The 14,612-nt window shown below is 54.2% G+C and overlaps 8 protein-coding genes across 8 annotated transcripts; 4 read left to right on the forward strand and 4 right to left on the reverse strand.

Annotated features, from left to right (window-relative positions):
- The first annotated feature begins 165 nt into the window (after window positions 1-165).
- Window positions 166-1,675, forward strand: BDZ99DRAFT_468359 (ferredoxin reductase-like protein). Its single transcript, XM_033721226.1, has 4 exons — window positions 166-553; window positions 605-686; window positions 780-1,314; window positions 1,368-1,675. Exons 1-4 carry the CDS (start codon window positions 388-390, stop codon window positions 1,515-1,517), a joined length of 933 nt encoding a protein of 310 aa, XP_033570376.1. The 5' UTR covers window positions 166-387; the 3' UTR covers window positions 1,518-1,675.
- A 19-nt stretch (window positions 1,676-1,694) lies between these two features.
- On the reverse strand, window positions 1,695-2,660 carry BDZ99DRAFT_482247 (uncharacterized protein; the record flags this gene model as incomplete). Its single annotated transcript, XM_033722470.1, has 1 exon — window positions 1,695-2,660. One exon carries the CDS (start codon window positions 2,658-2,660, stop codon window positions 1,695-1,697), a length of 966 nt encoding a protein of 321 aa, XP_033570377.1.
- Window positions 2,661-3,665: 1,005 nt separating this feature from the next.
- On the forward strand, window positions 3,666-4,229 carry BDZ99DRAFT_526766 (uncharacterized protein; the record flags this gene model as incomplete). Its single annotated transcript, XM_033726171.1, has 1 exon — window positions 3,666-4,229. One exon carries the CDS (start codon window positions 3,666-3,668, stop codon window positions 4,227-4,229), a length of 564 nt encoding a protein of 187 aa, XP_033570378.1.
- A 1,449-nt stretch (window positions 4,230-5,678) lies between these two features.
- On the reverse strand, window positions 5,679-6,257 carry BDZ99DRAFT_482249 (uncharacterized protein; the record flags this gene model as incomplete). Its single annotated transcript, XM_033722471.1, has 1 exon — window positions 5,679-6,257. The coding sequence occupies one exon, from the start codon at window positions 6,255-6,257 to the stop codon at window positions 5,679-5,681; it is 579 nt and encodes a 192-aa protein (XP_033570379.1).
- Window positions 6,258-6,514: 257 nt separating this feature from the next.
- BDZ99DRAFT_547474 (uncharacterized protein) lies at window positions 6,515-8,310 on the forward strand (the record flags this gene model as incomplete). Its single annotated transcript, XM_033726896.1, has 2 exons — window positions 6,515-7,628; window positions 7,842-8,310. The coding sequence occupies 2 exons, from the start codon at window positions 6,515-6,517 to the stop codon at window positions 7,892-7,894; spliced, it is 1,167 nt and encodes a 388-aa protein (XP_033570380.1). The 3' UTR covers window positions 7,895-8,310.
- Window positions 8,311-8,980: 670 nt separating this feature from the next.
- Window positions 8,981-9,475, reverse strand: BDZ99DRAFT_526768 (uncharacterized protein; the record flags this gene model as incomplete). The annotated part of the gene is made up of 1 exon (XM_033726172.1): window positions 8,981-9,475. One exon carries the CDS (start codon window positions 9,473-9,475, stop codon window positions 8,981-8,983), a length of 495 nt encoding a protein of 164 aa, XP_033570381.1.
- A 949-nt stretch (window positions 9,476-10,424) lies between these two features.
- Window positions 10,425-11,956, forward strand: BDZ99DRAFT_172667 (3-oxoacyl-reductase). The gene is made up of 4 exons (XM_033712987.1): window positions 10,425-10,816; window positions 11,145-11,413; window positions 11,550-11,689; window positions 11,778-11,956. The coding sequence occupies exons 1-4, from the start codon at window positions 10,601-10,603 to the stop codon at window positions 11,897-11,899; spliced, it is 747 nt and encodes a 248-aa protein (XP_033570382.1). The 5' UTR covers window positions 10,425-10,600; the 3' UTR covers window positions 11,900-11,956.
- A 24-nt stretch (window positions 11,957-11,980) lies between these two features.
- On the reverse strand, window positions 11,981-13,563 carry BDZ99DRAFT_468367 (Alpha/beta hydrolase fold-3). The gene is made up of 3 exons (XM_033721227.1): window positions 13,166-13,563; window positions 12,745-13,073; window positions 11,981-12,523 (listed from the first exon to the last, which is right to left on the reverse strand). The coding sequence occupies exons 1-3, from the start codon at window positions 13,246-13,248 to the stop codon at window positions 12,240-12,242; spliced, it is 696 nt and encodes a 231-aa protein (XP_033570383.1). The 5' UTR covers window positions 13,249-13,563; the 3' UTR covers window positions 11,981-12,239.
- Window positions 13,564-14,612: the final 1,049 nt, after the last annotated feature.

The following is a 14,612-nucleotide window of genomic DNA, read 5'->3' on the forward strand; positions in this document are numbered from 1 at the left end:
GAAGACTTCATCGTGAGGCCCCGAAGCAGAGAAATCGGATCTTCAAACGATCCTGAAGAATCGTTGAGGAGCGAGGTCAACGCCGCCGGGGAAGTTTTCCCGAATCAGTAGTGGGTTCACCGCTTGGCAATATAATCAACCGCTTCTCCAGCTTTTTTAGTTTGGAACTTCCTCCCGCGCTCCCCTCCATCGCCCCGCCTGTCCGTCTTGAATCTCTATATCCCTCCAACTTCCCCCCTCACACGCCCGACGACGCGGGATGCAATCGGAGTGAATTGAGTCAATTCGAACCCTCAATACCCCGGTCGGCACTCGAAGCTCAAATTCCGAATCGCTCCTCAAAAGTGCCGAGCTCAACGCTTTTCTTCCTCCACACAATCGCCCACCATGGCCACGCTCCCGTCCTCAGGCCCTTTTGCGCCGCAATACGTCCACGGGGTTTACATTCCTTGTGGCCTTCTCATCGTTGGCTGTGCGATTGTGAAATCGGAATGGCTCCCATACGCGTTTGCCGTTGCGGCGCTGCTAGGCGGGTGGAAGGTGTATAGTAACCGTGAGCATTCCGAAATATCGCGAGAGGCCAGACGAGGCTGACAGAAAGCAGAACCGCGCAAGATCCTCAAGCCGGACCAGTTTCAGCAATTCGAGCTCAAGGAGAAGACCATCCTGTCGCACAATACTGCTATGTACGTTTCCTGCCTCCATCGTCGAGCTTCATCTTCACCTCTGGCTTCTCGAGCTTCATTCCGGTAATTCTGACAGAGTATCGTACGATACAGCTACCGCTTCAAGCTCCCTCGGCCAACCGACATCCTCGGCCTCCCCATAGGCCAGCACATTTCTATCGCTGCCACGCTCCCCGGTCAGCCCAAAGAAGTCGTCCGCTCTTACACTCCGATTTCCTCCGATCTGACCCCCGGTTACTTCGACCTTCTCATCAAGTCATACCCTACCGGTAACATCAGCAAGCATGTCGCGTCACTGATGGTTGGGCAAACGATGAAGGTGCGTGGGCCCAAGGGCGCCATGGTCTACAAGCCCAACATGGTCCGTCACTTCGGTATGATTGCTGGTGGTACGGGTATTACGCCTATGCTACAGATAATCCGCGCAATTGTAAGAGGCAGGCCGTTGGGAGATAAGACGGAGGTCGATTTGCTGTTCGCGAACGTGAACCCTGAGGATATCTTGCTGAAGGAGGACTTGGATGAGTTGGTAAAAGGGGATAGTGGGTTCAGGGTACATTACGTGCTCAACAACCCGCCAGAGGGGTGGAAGGGCGGCGTAGGCTTTGTCACGGCGGATATGATCAAGGTAAAGGTCTTCGTGGATCATGTTGAGAGGCTGTTGCTAATGTTGCTTCACAGGACAAACTCCCTGCCCTCGCAAAGGATGTCAAGGTTCTCATTTGCGGCCCACCGCCCATGATAAGCGCGATGAAGAAGGCGACCGAGTCGCTAGGCTTCCAGAAGGCCAAGCCAGTGAGCAAGCTTGAGGATCAAGTCTTCTGCTTCTAGGCAAACAATGTACGACTGGTAAATACAGACACATGACAGCTCCCGTATGCATGGCGTATGGACGTTGCTAAAAGACTTTAATCACATAGCGCGGATCAAATAGGCGTAGAGGAGGTAGATAAAATCAAAGTATTGTTTGATTGTGGTATCATCGAGCTTCTGCAACTCCCGGACAATCTATACTGTCTTCCAATCCTTCCCCTCCCCAACCGGAACCTTCGAACGCCACCCTCCCCTCGCGACATCCCCAGGCCGCTGCTCCCCTCTTTTCTCCCACGGTATGCTCCTATCCCACTTATCCCAACGAAACCTGTCGATAAAATCCTGCGCCGTCAACTTCTCCCACCTCTTCCCCGTCACCCCATCTCCCGGCTTCCTCCATCTCCAAACCACATTGCCCTCGTGCTTCTTCGCATCCCCCTTCCCGTCCTCTAACTCCTGCGCCGCGACCCCACACAAATCCCGCCGCTTATGCCGCTCCAAACACCGCCCGCACTGTCTCAGATTCGGATTCACATCTCCACGGTGTTTGACGCGCCGCTGCCCGCTTAACTCTCGAAACGAGTACCCGGCTTGTCTGATCTGTAAATGACGCGTTGAGATGTCGATTTTCTCGTCGACCGGCTGCAGCGTCCCCTCGCAGATGTGTTGGAACCAGTTTTGGATGGGCATGTGGATGCGCTCTTCGGCTTGAATGCCAGAAATCAGGTAGTCTGCTTTTTGGAGGAGGAGGCCGTCGAGTTCTGAGACATCTGCGCCGGCAATGATCCAGTTTACTTTTTCGCGCTCAAGTCCTCGTTGCAAAGCTGCTACCTCCCTACTACCCTTCTCTACTTGCGACTTCGAAAAATACACCGTGATTTTCGTTGGATAAAGTTCCGGAGTTGGTAGCTTGGGAGCTGTGTTCCACGTCTCCCCGAGATCTGGCGGATTGAGGAGGTAGTCCAGCGCGAGCTTGTCGATAGTGGAGGAGGCGCAGAGGATGAAGTTGTGCGCGCGGCGCATGGCGTAACGAATGCGGGTGGGGTAGCGGGGGAGGCCGGTGAGTGTGTCGTCGGGGAAGGTGGAGGGGGATATTTGGTAGCTGCGGATGTAGCATGTTCGGTGGGGCTGGTTGGGGATTGATGGTGGATCGGAAGGCATTTTGGGGGTCTGGCTAGTGGGATGGTACGTGGTGATTTGTATGAGGGTGGTCTTGACGACCAGTGAGCAGATTTTGGGTGCTTGGATAGAGAGATGAGAGCACTGCGATATGGGTATCTTATGCGTATGAGAATGAGAGAAATAGAAATTTTACGGATTGCTTATGCGCGCGATGATATATTTCATAAATCAATGAATCGGACGATGGAGTCATAGCTAGAATTAGAGATACGAACGGGATGAATCGAAGCTATCGCTTCTCAAGGAGAGCTATGCTGGAAGAAGGCTACTAGGGAATGATGTCGAAATAGGAGATGGCAAAATCGATAGTTCAGAGCCCCTTACCTTTGTTCCCTCGTTCCCGTGATTCCGGTCTCAACACCAGCAGATTTGAGGCGCTGGCGAGAATGAGAATCTGCTCGTTCAGCCTTGCCGACGAAAATAGCGTGGCCAAGGCTTGGACAGTCGAATCGGGTATCGCTCCATTCTGCACCCAATGTCCAAACCATCCTCGTTGTTCACCTCTTTCTTCTTTTGGTTCGTATGAAATCACCAGCCTCAAAGCCTCGAACGCAGCCTCTTGACCCAGCGACCAGTTCATCAGTTTCGCATGGGATGGCAAAGCAACAAAATGCGACAGCCGCCCCGCAAAGCTGCCTTGTCGGAGTGTTTAAGCTGTGGCACAGCCACCACTGCGGCCCGCAGGATTCGCGCCTAACCACGTTCAGGAATATACCAACCACTTTTAGAGGGATACAGCGATTATCGTCGGCCCCTACGGCACAGCCTTGCCCAGAGCCAAACTTCTGCCTGCTCCGTTTGTATGGCAAGCTCCGCGAAAGGTAAATGGGATGAATACATAAGGCCTTCCATTCCATTCATTCCCATCTCTCCATCAAGCTTCAAACTTCAACCCTCAACCCTCAACCCAATTCTATGCTCAACATCACCACAATCTCACGCATAACAACCCACTTCTACAGCAAAAACCCCCTTTACACCACCATGCCACCATCCGCCCAAAACACCTCCAACTACACCCTCGCCCTCCGCAACGCCACCATCGTCGCCTTCCCCCCCGGCTTCCTCCTCGGCCTCATCCACGGCATCATCTCCAACGACCTCTTCCCCGCGCTAAGCTCCGTCCCCCTCTTCGGCTCCGCCGTCCTCGCGCTCGCCATCCACCCAACCCTCCGCTCCAAACTCACCTACGGTGGCTCGCCCATCACGCTCTCGCCGACCAACGTGCTCGCGCTCGACTTCCTGCTCGGCTTCTTCCACCTGCTGTTCCTGATCCTGGCGTGGGTCAATGTGCCGCAGTCGTGGGATGGTGGCAGGGTGATGCTGGGGACGTATGCGACGGTGCCCGGGTTCATATGTGTCGCGGTGCATGGGTGGTTTGTGGCGCGCGATGTGGGCCGCGTGGTGCAGCACAGCAGGCAGTGTGAGGAGTGTGCGGCGGGCATGGCGGGGCATGGGGAGGGCAGGCATGGGAGGGGCGGGGAGTATACGCCGCTTACTGTGGGGGAGGATTATGAGGAGGTTGAGGAGGGGAGGGTTGGCGTTTGAAAAGTGATATTTAATTAGAAGTATCGTGGTGTTTAAGGCGGCATTAGCCAGCGGATTATGAAGACACCGTTTTAAGGCGGGAGTGGCAGCTATCGTGATGTTGGTCATCACGGGTTGCGCAACCCGGATGGGGGGGGGGAGGTGTATGGCGTTGAAGGATGAGAGCTCGCTCTTTTGGAAAACCTCTTTCAGTGTTTTGGTGCATTGTTTGCAAACTCTCATATCTAGATACCACACTGCATAATTGATCATCCTTCCTTCAAACTTCCCGATCCCAGCACTTCGAAAGTTCAACGGAGCTCATTCTGGAGGCTGGAAGCGAGGCTTAAGCATTCCGCCCACTTCACCCCATGTAGGTATCGTGAGATTACACCCTACGGCTAGCTGCAGACTCGAGGTCGCCTCGTCCCCTCGAGCAAACAAGAGACTCGAGATCCAATCAGCAGGGACCCGTCCATAACACTCCGCGTTATCGCAGGCAGGCAGGTCTCTCGCGCCGTCGGAAGCCGTGTGCATCAAGCTGCATCTGGAGTGCTGCACGCCTATCTCGTTGCATGGGTGCCGGAAGTACGGGACTGTCTCATTCTCATGCACCAGATATTGGCTTGCCCTGACCACACGAGGGTCCTCGAGCTTCTTATCGGAGACCTCCTGCGGTGCAGTTTTGTTATTGTATTTCGCGAAATCAGTGGTGGCCTTCCATCCTGAGCGGCGGAAGCGAGAAATTGACGTCGTGGGTCGTATATCCAAAGCAGCGATATATAGGGCACAAGCACAGATCAGGGTGCCATCCCGTAGTCCCGTGATGGTGAAGAAAGTCGGAAGAGCGCTCGTACAAGATGGACGCTCTGGTGATGGCCTGACAGACCAACGAGTAAGTCTCCTGGGGGCGATGCCTTGATATCGTATTATCTCGCCGCGCTGCTGCACCCCTCCGAGCTATTGGCTGCTGAGTGAGCCGGGGAAGAGGTCTTGTCGCAAGATGTCGCTCGATCCGGAACGTGATGGCAGCGGTGATTGGCCGGGTGTGTGCGAATTGTCGCGTCACGGGTTGGCCGCTTGCCGATTGCTGATGTCGCTGCGAGGCGCAAGGTGTTCTATGCTTAGATTGCATGCCAGGCGGCTGCACGCCTTCCCGTCGCTAGACTCGATGCGGCGGCCCTTTCTTTGGACCTGAGGATGCGTTTCAAGTGGCCGAAAGGAGGCTGTTAGAGGCAAATGCGGGATGCGATGTGGAGTTTTGCCTCTGGCGCCGCGTCTTCAGAGCAAATACTATGCCGCAGACGAAGCAAGGGAACGTTCCATGGCTCTTCCATGGCTCTTCCATGGCTCTTACGCTCGTCTTCCGGATGGACCGGCCTTGGATCAGTCAATCTCTGAAGCAGCGTCTTGGAAGTCTGTGAGCATCCGCCGTCGTGACGACCACACTGACAGGCCTTCCCGGCCGAATCACGAATCCCATCCCTCTGCAGCTGCATCAGCCGCGTGGCCACTGCGAGCTGCGCCGTGAGCAATGCTGGCCCGATCGTCGCCCTGCCGCCTCGCCCTGCCGCCCGGTGAGGCCGTGTGAAGGCAGCGTGAAGGCCGCGGGAAGGAGGTCTGCCTGGCGAAGAAGCTGGAAAGGAGTGCCCTGGTATTGAGGCCCGCGGTGACTTCACCACGATAGAGCCTGTGCCCAACGGCGCAAGCAGAACGACTGATCGGCCCGCTTGCAACGCGCCGCAGACGTCCAGCGACCAGCGCAGCCGTCTGACACGCCGCGCAGGCCCCGGCAGCATCAAGGAGATCCGAGAACGGCAACCGACTCGTTCCCCTCGTGCTTTGTGCCTGTCCTCTTGCTGCTTGTACATCCCTGCGTGTCTGCACTTCTTCACGGCCCTCGCATTCTCGGCATCTCGCGCGGTGAGTCTGCATCGTCAATTCCCTCTCCCCCACGACCCAAGGTTGCTTTTCGAGCTCAGCTGTTTCAGGGTTCAAGCTTGGCAGATCTGCGCGTCTTTGCGGCTGGCGCTCCAGGGCTGGGAACATTTGATCTGACGACTTCTCAGTCACCCATCCGCCAGCCTCCTTCTGCAGCGCTACCGGACTCCTGCTCTTGAATGTGCAGGGCTGGGCATTGCCTCCCCGACGCCTACCCACAACCGGGTCTCCACCGCTGGCGAGCAGCAGACCCGTTTTCTTATCTGCCCTTATTTCCCTTCATCCCTTTCACGAGCCAGCCTCCTCACCTGGCACCCACCACCGCAGCTGGACCTCGCAGCTGCAACCCCCAGGCTCCCTCAACCATGCTCACCTTCCGCCGCGCACTGGTCCTCGCGGCCGCCATCCTCACCCTCTTCTTCATCTTCCACTCCTCGCACCGCGATCCGCCGCGGATCCACAACGCCAAAGACCACCCTAAGCCCGCCTCCTTAACCAAAACGACGCAGAAGGAATCAGCCTCGAAGCAGGAGACCACCGAGCCGCCCAAACACAATGACGTGACGTCCTGGAAGGCCCCCGGCAGCACCCAGGTGCCTGCCCAGAAGCCGAAAACCCAGATTCCGCTGGCTGAGCTCCGCAAACGGCCCCTGCGCGCCCAGCTCGAGTACCAATACCCTTACGACGTCGAGGCCAAGTTCCCGGCATACATCTGGCAGACATGGAAATACACACCCGCGTCGGGCGACTTCGAGCCCATGTTCCGCGAGGCAGAGGCCAGCTGGACCATTATGCACCCAACCTTCGTCCACGAGGTCATTACCGACAAGGTTGCCAAGCACCTGATGAGACATCTCTATGCGTCAGTTCCCGAGGTTCTCGAGGCATACGAGGCGCTGCCATTGCCCATCCTGAAGGCCGACTTCTTCCGCTACCTCATCTTGCTGGCGAGAGGGGGGATATACTCTGACATTGACACGGCGGCGCTGAAGAGCGCAATCGAATGGGTGCCGGGTGACGTCCCAAGAAACACTTTTGGCATGGTCATTGGCATTGAGGCTGATCCAGACAGGCCAGACTGGGCGGATTGGTACTCGCGAAGGATCCAGTTTTGCCAGTGGACCATCCAAGCCAAGCCCGGCCACCCTGTTCTCCGCGAGATCGTCGCCAACATCACCATGGAGACCCTCAAGCGCAAATCAGAGGGCCGCCTCACAAAGGATTACAAGTCAATTGTTGAGTTCACCGGCCCAGCGCTGTGGACCGACATCGTATTCAACTTCTTCAATGACCCTGACTACTTCGACATGTCCACCAGCAAAGGCAACATCACCTGGGAGCACTTCACCGGCATGACTTCCGCGAAGAAGGTCGGTGATGTGGTCGTATTACCCATCACTAGCTTCAGCCCTGGCATCCGAACCATGAACGCAGGCGAGGACGATGACCCAATGGCATTCGTGAAACACAACTTTGAAGGTATGCTTTGACACCTGTCGTTTTGTTCAATTCCGTCACTCTCCATCATACGACCGCATCCTGTGCATGTACTACATGCTTCTTGTCATCCTCGCATGCCTCGCACCAAAGTTGTTCGGGACCGTACCACCCCTTAACCCTGCATCGTCCCATCCCGTCATTTATCTGCACTACAAACTGTGCAAGCGAGGTTGCTAACGATCCCTGCAACAGGCACCTGGAAACCCGCCGAGGAGCGCCATATTGGTGAAATCTTCTCCGGATAGGACCCTCCCTTCCGTCTCAATCTTCGTACCACACAATATCACGAACCCTGGTCTCAACCATCCCCTTCCTACATCCCTACAAACTTGCTCCACTGTCACCGAACACGCTCTGACATAATATCCTGAACCTGTACACCACACGAACCCGCACACTTTCGACTTCTGCATTGCTTGGCGCTGGCTCGGCCTTTTTCCATTTTTATTTTTTTACTTGGCCTTGAAATGAACCACAATTCGAGGGATTTTCACTTGAGGGCGCATAGCGCGGCGTATACCTAAAACTGCATCGAGAAGGGCAGGCAGCACGGTGCTTGGATATCTAGACTTTTTCTTCCTATTTTTTTTCTTAATTGTTTCGTTGATGTGCAGTGGAGTGTTGAAAGCAGTGGAACGGAGTAACATGTAAGTTGGAAGCAGAGTGTGGAGATGAGTCGACGGGACGATGTTGGATCAGAGAGGGAATGAGGAAGAGAAATGACAAGGACGCGCACGACGATCCGGTTCAAGTGCTGAATTCGGAGCATCGCAACATGGCGATTTGCTGCGCCAGAGGGGCAGGAGGTTAGACAAACTGACGAGGGGGGTGTCTGGTCTGGTCTGGCATGGGCGGGCAGGCGTTCTTCTCAGTGGGCTCTTGGTTTTTCTTAGATCTTTTCTGGTTGGATTAGGTGGGTGAGGCGGGATATGCGATATATTGGATATGAAATGGATTCTTGAGAACATGGTCAGATTGGCTCTTGATTGAAAGTTTTTGTGTTCTTGTTTGCCACTGTCTGAGGTACTCCGGCGCATCAACGGCTATGTGGAAAAGACGTACACACCTACGCAGCGCGAATCTGAAGGTTTCCGATTGCATGGTATACGGAGTCTGGAAGCACTCTCAAGGAGTGCAGAAATGTGATATAGTGGGTATCTCGACCCCATACGTACTTCCTACCCTTTTCTGGTAAGTACCCAATTCTCCGATCCATGAATTCAAAACGCCAAATTCCAAGATGTCCTGAGCACATCCAAAAAGCAAATGAGGTATTTCGCATCCGCTCTAAACCATGCCTTCTCTATCTCTCGTTCTTCATCTTACCCACTCTACCGCCGTCGCCCCGTCACAGCCCCAATGACCGTGTCCCAAACCAGCATCAGCGTGTCCCCCAGACTCGGCCGCCGCTCCTCCTTCTGATGATGATGATCATGATGATGATGATGCTGGTGATGCGAATGCGCGTCGCCGTTCGAGTGGCGGCTGCGATGCGACTCGCTCGAGTGTCGCGGGTCTCCGTTCGAGTGATGGCTCCAATGCGACTCACCGGAGTGACGCGCTAGCTCGTTTGAGGGTGGGGAGGGTGACTGGTGGGAGTGGTGCGAGTGGTGCGAGCGCTGGGATTCGTGGCTCGGGCGGCGGGGTGGGGCCATGACAAGCTGGTTTTGGGAGTATTGGGGCTGCTGGTTGTATTGTGGTTGTTGGGTGTATTGGGGCTGGGGTTGCTCGTAGTGCACGTGGTTTTGTTGGCTTGAGGTGTATTGAGATTGTTGGTATGGGTAGCCTTGTTGTTGGGGTGGCGGAAGATAGCCCTGTGTTGACATCTTGAATTTGTATGCAGCCAGGAGATGTGATCGTGAGAGGTGGGGTGCTGTGGCTCGGGAAGCCCTGCTGGGTGGTGTGGTTGTACGACTTAGTGGTCTGGTGCTAATTGGATTGCTGCTGGGCTAGTTTTCTCGGATTGCTCAGACTTGGTGGATTGGGGTAAGAGAGCAGCAAACAGGGGATGGACGAGGAAGATATATAAACCCTTCGAGGCTATGTATGCAGTGAAGGGTAGAGTTGGATCGCCTAGCTTCCATGACATAGCCCGCCATCACGAGCGGCAACCTCCTACCGCGGTCGGAAACGAGTCCGTGGAGTCGGAGATCTGGGGTCAGCAGGGGCACTAAACTTCCTCTGAGGCAATTCTGCCTGGTGATTCATCACTCGGGTACATCGTAAGCGGGAATGTGTAATCGCCCCCTTCGAGCAGCGTCCAGCCTTGTCTGCCCACCGCCTTTCTTGCTGCTATTTCGAGCTGCGATGGCAGTTTCAATCACCTGCAGGCACCCCAGTCCGATTCAGCCTTACGAGCGACGACCTCGTGCCATGCTTCACGCCACCCGCTGTGCCGCCGGTGCGCTTGGCGGCGGTCAGAGGGTGAACGTGATGCCGAAGCCAGCGGGTAGACGGCTGCTGAGGGTGATATGACGTTGGGGATTCTTGGGGAGAGAGAATCTGCCTTGGCGCCGGTCAGACTGAAGATGAACGCGATCGACGGGCAGGGCATCTTGGATTGGTGTGAGTGAGAGGCTGGCATGGTGCGCCCTGGCATTAGGGCGGTGGCGAGGAGGGGAACAGTCGTTTGGTTGGTGGGGTGAGGCTGGAGGGTAGGTAGGTATGAAGTGGCAGGTATGAAGTGGTAGTTCCACAGTTCCGTCTTTTCATACCACTTACGATAGCGAGGCCATACGCAGCATTGTCTGAAGCTCTTGAATCAACATACCATTGTACTTAGTCTTTGAACTGCTTTACACTAGTGCTTAACGAGAGCAACTAAGCATCAAAGGTCTCCAGAATAGAGAGATTCCCTCGTAGCACACTCTTTGAATTACGTCACAGTCTCAACTACAACCGTCTATCCAACTTCCTCATTTTTCGTTCAATTAAGCGTCCAAAGTACAACTATGCTAACAACAGACCTAACACCGCACCTCGCCCTAATTACCGGCGCAACCGGAGGCATCGGTAAAGCTACCTCTCTGGCTCTTGCGAAGCTGGGATGCAGTATCGCAGTGCACTACCACTCCGCAGAAGATGTTGCCAAGGAATTAGTTACCGAGTTAAAGGGGATGGGTGTTAGAGCGGAGGCGTTTCGGGCTGACTTGAGTGTTTATGATGAGGTGAGTGATGTTCAGAAGGAAGCGTGACGGTGTTGTGGTATTTAATGCTTCCATTATTTCCTATGTCCCCCCAGGTTGCTATTGAACACAATTCAATATCTCCATTCAACATTCAACTGCCCTATATTCCAAAGCCACCACCTCAAACTATCTTACTGTCCTCACTCTCATCCTATTATCCATGTCTTCAACCCCCTCCTTTAGGGCCCCCGTGTCCTGAAATCCCCATATCATCATCGACCTCTCCAACCCGCTCCTCCCCAACCCGCTCCTCCCCAACCCATCTGCGACCCAAAAGCCCCACATCATCATCTCACGCCTTTCCTAGGTCCGTACCCTCCATGCCTCCGTCACCTCCTCCCTCGGCCACCCGACTATCGTCTACAACAACGCCGGCCTCACCCTAAAACACGGCATCACCTCCATCGCCGACATCTCCATCGAAGAATTCGAGCACACGTGGCGCGCAAATACCGGTTCCGCCTTCCTCCTCACTCAGCTGTGTATCCCGGCTATGGAAGCCGCGGGCTGGGGACGCGTCATCTTTTGCTCGAGTGTGGCGGCGTTCACGGGGGGTGTGGTTGGGCCGCATTATGCGTGAGTGCTCGCTCCCTTTTCGCGTCTGGGGTGTTGTGCAAGGGAGTGTGAGGAAAGCGGGACAGGGGAATGAGGACAGCGGGATAGGGGAAGGGAGTGGAAAAAGGTGAGGATGGGGCTAAAACTTGAACAGGAGTTCCAAATCCTCCCTCCACGGCTTGATCCACTGGCTCGCGGGCGCGTATGCGAAGAAAGGGATTACGGTGAATGGGGTTGCGCCGGCGCTGATTCAGGAGACGAAGATGTTGCCGGGGAGTAATGAGGAGCTTGCGAAGAGTATGTCCCTTCAGTTTCTTCACCATTGGTCATTCTACGTTGTGGTGTGTACCGACTTGAGGGTAGTTGGAAGCTGATTGGCTGTTAGAGATTCCCATCGGACGTCTCGGTACGCCTGACGAGATCGCCGAGACGGTCACCTGGATGGTCAAGACGGGGTATGTGACAAATAAGGTTGTTGGGGTTGATGGGGGGATGTTTGCACAGTAACAGATTCTTCGCGTCCACACGCAAAATTCTAAAAACGTTGAACTAGCTTTTCCCACTTGTAGTGCAAATACTGTAGTTTTTGGCGCCAAAAAGTGTTGAGCTTGGATGGGTTGTTAATAGGGCTTCAGTCTGTTGATATTGAGCCGCGAAGAGGCCGGTAGACAAGAGTCTGATTTGGAGGCGAGGTCAAAACACAGGCAACCTGAGCCCAATTTGGCATGCATAGTACTAGACGCCTCCAATCGGGCACCGAACTCAAGAGACTCGAAGCCCACAATAATCCGCCAGAGACCCTTCAACCTCCCAGCCCACCCTCCAACTTCCCTCTCCAGGATCCCATTCACTCCTCCAACAACCACCTCATTCCCGCCAGCATATCCCCCCAAAATTCCAGGCCACGCCGCATCGTCGGATAGTTCGCATGAAACATATGCCCGTATCCAGCGTATAGATCCAGCCTGGTTTCCATGCCGCATGCTAGCAGCTCCCGTTCGTAAAGTAGCATCTCGTCGCGCAGAGGGTCGATGCCACCGATTTGGATGTAGGCTTTGGCGAGGCCGGAATGACCTGCTGGGTGGTTGAAGGGATACCATAGCCAGGAAGTGGGGTCGGGCTGGTAGGCGGCTGGGAGAGGTTAGAAGTTTGAAGTAGTGAAAAGAGGGGATGAGCGAGGATATTGGGGAGCAGGAAGTGAATAGCGGCTACAAGTGTATACGGGAGAAGTCGGTGAGCGATGAAGAAGTAAGCGAATGGCAAAATAGACAGTGAATAGCAAGACGTCAAGTAGTTAAATAACGAGTAGAGCGAGTATTTGGATCGAAAGGAGTTAACATTGCTGCACGCACCTAAAATAGTATCTATCCCGTCTTTCTTGAGTACCGGGTCACTCTCCGCCTCCTTTCTACTCCGATACTCGTCACGATATTTCTCTGGAACCCCCGTCAGATTCAACACCGCCGGCGCGCAGAGATACTGTCCCGTGACGGGCGGCTCTAGCTTCTCGTCTCTCGCCATGTGAGCTAGTACTGCGGCGATGTTACCGCATGCAGATGCGCCTTCGACGATTAAACCAAGGGATGGATCGGCGTTGAAAGATTTGGCGTGCGAGATGGCCCAGGGGAGGGCGTCCCACGAGTCCGTTATGGCGGTGGGGAAGGGGTGTTCGGGTGCGAGGCTGGGGCATGCGTCAATTCCAATGTCAGTGGAGCATTGATACCTTAAAAAGGGAAGAAATAGTGCGAGGGGCAAGAGGGTAAGGGAGAGTACCGGTATTCCACATTCACGCAAATAGCTCCCAGTTCCCTCGTCCACACTCTACAGTTCATCTCCTCATTGGTCAAATTGCCCATGCTCCACCCTCCTTCATGATAGGCGACAATTAGTGGACTCTCTCCTTCTTTCGCTTCGGCTCATAAACCCTCACCGCGATCTCACTTCCGTCTCTGACAAGCACTTGATGGTCCGTTTCGACGACCTCCCCTGGAATCGGGCCTGGAATCGGACTACAAGTGACGCAAGGCCGCGAGATGCTCCGCACGAGAGGCGCGGTAGCTTAGGATGTCAGCGCCAGTGACGTTAATGGGGTGCGCGGCGACGGCCTCGGTGTAGGTGAGATCGTGCTAGATGCCTTGATGGCTTTCTTTGAAAGAGGCATTATAGATCCTTAGACTTTCGTATGGAATGATAGGATTAATATAGGTAAAAAGGGGATCAAATGTGATAAGGGAAGATGAGTTGAATTAATGAGTGATGAGTTGATGCTGATGCTGACACTCGCAGAGATCCCAATGGGACAGCGAGAAAATTGATTAGAGTATTACTGGACTTATGATACGGATGCCTCCATAGAGGAATTAGGTAGATGCATGATATTTTAGTAGTTGAGGTGGTGGTGGCTGCTGATTCTGATGCGAAGCCAGGCGCTGACACTGATGACGTGCGGGGAGTCGGACTTTGAATGATCCTTGAAATTGCCGAGCTACTAATAAAGAATAGATATGTGAAACCGGTACGACAACGAGTTCATGTTTGATACAGGTACGCTTTTACACTCATTCTTCGTCTTTCAGGTACACATAGCTAGTAGAAGTGAATGTCTTTCGAAAACACGTGATTTTGAACGTAATCCGAGTACCGGCCCGAGAACTGTCGACCTTGTCCCTAAGATCCTAATCCTGATGGATGTTTCTGAAGTTGAAAGCTACTTACCAAATTAAAGCTGAGCTCTGGCCCTGTGACTTGCACAGAAGGCCGTCTATAGACCGTACCACTCGCGGTTGCTATTATATTGGCATATTTTGCTGCCCCTTTGGCTTTACAAGACGAATTCTGCCACCATTCGTCAATCCTCCTGATGTGTCACCATAAAGACTGACAAGTCGCGGGCAGGTTACCTTTTGACTGTCAAGAGAGAGCCGGTCTCCAATGTACGAATTCTCGAAGAAGCGATAAGAAGCTACTGAAATCAAAGCCTCTACCTGCGTAGAAACGCGGAATTGACAGCTCGGTGCATTTGCCGCTGGTACAACCATTTGAAAGCCGTGAGAACGCCAATGAAAGCGAGCAGGTCGAATTTCCTTCAGGTAGTGGTTCCTCATCTCACCACTACTCAGCATACTCACTTGCCTCTATGCTAATAGCCCACTCGGACAACCGCGATGGCCTGCATGGCATCGGGCGTGATGCCGAATTCAAAACGAACGGGGCGAACGTA

Source organism: Mytilinidion resinicola (assembly GCF_010093595.1).
Source record: "Mytilinidion resinicola strain CBS 304.34 unplaced genomic scaffold BDZ99scaffold_27, whole genome shotgun sequence".
In the NCBI taxonomy this organism is placed as follows: Eukaryota; Fungi; Ascomycota; class Dothideomycetes; order Mytilinidiales; family Mytilinidiaceae; genus Mytilinidion; species Mytilinidion resinicola.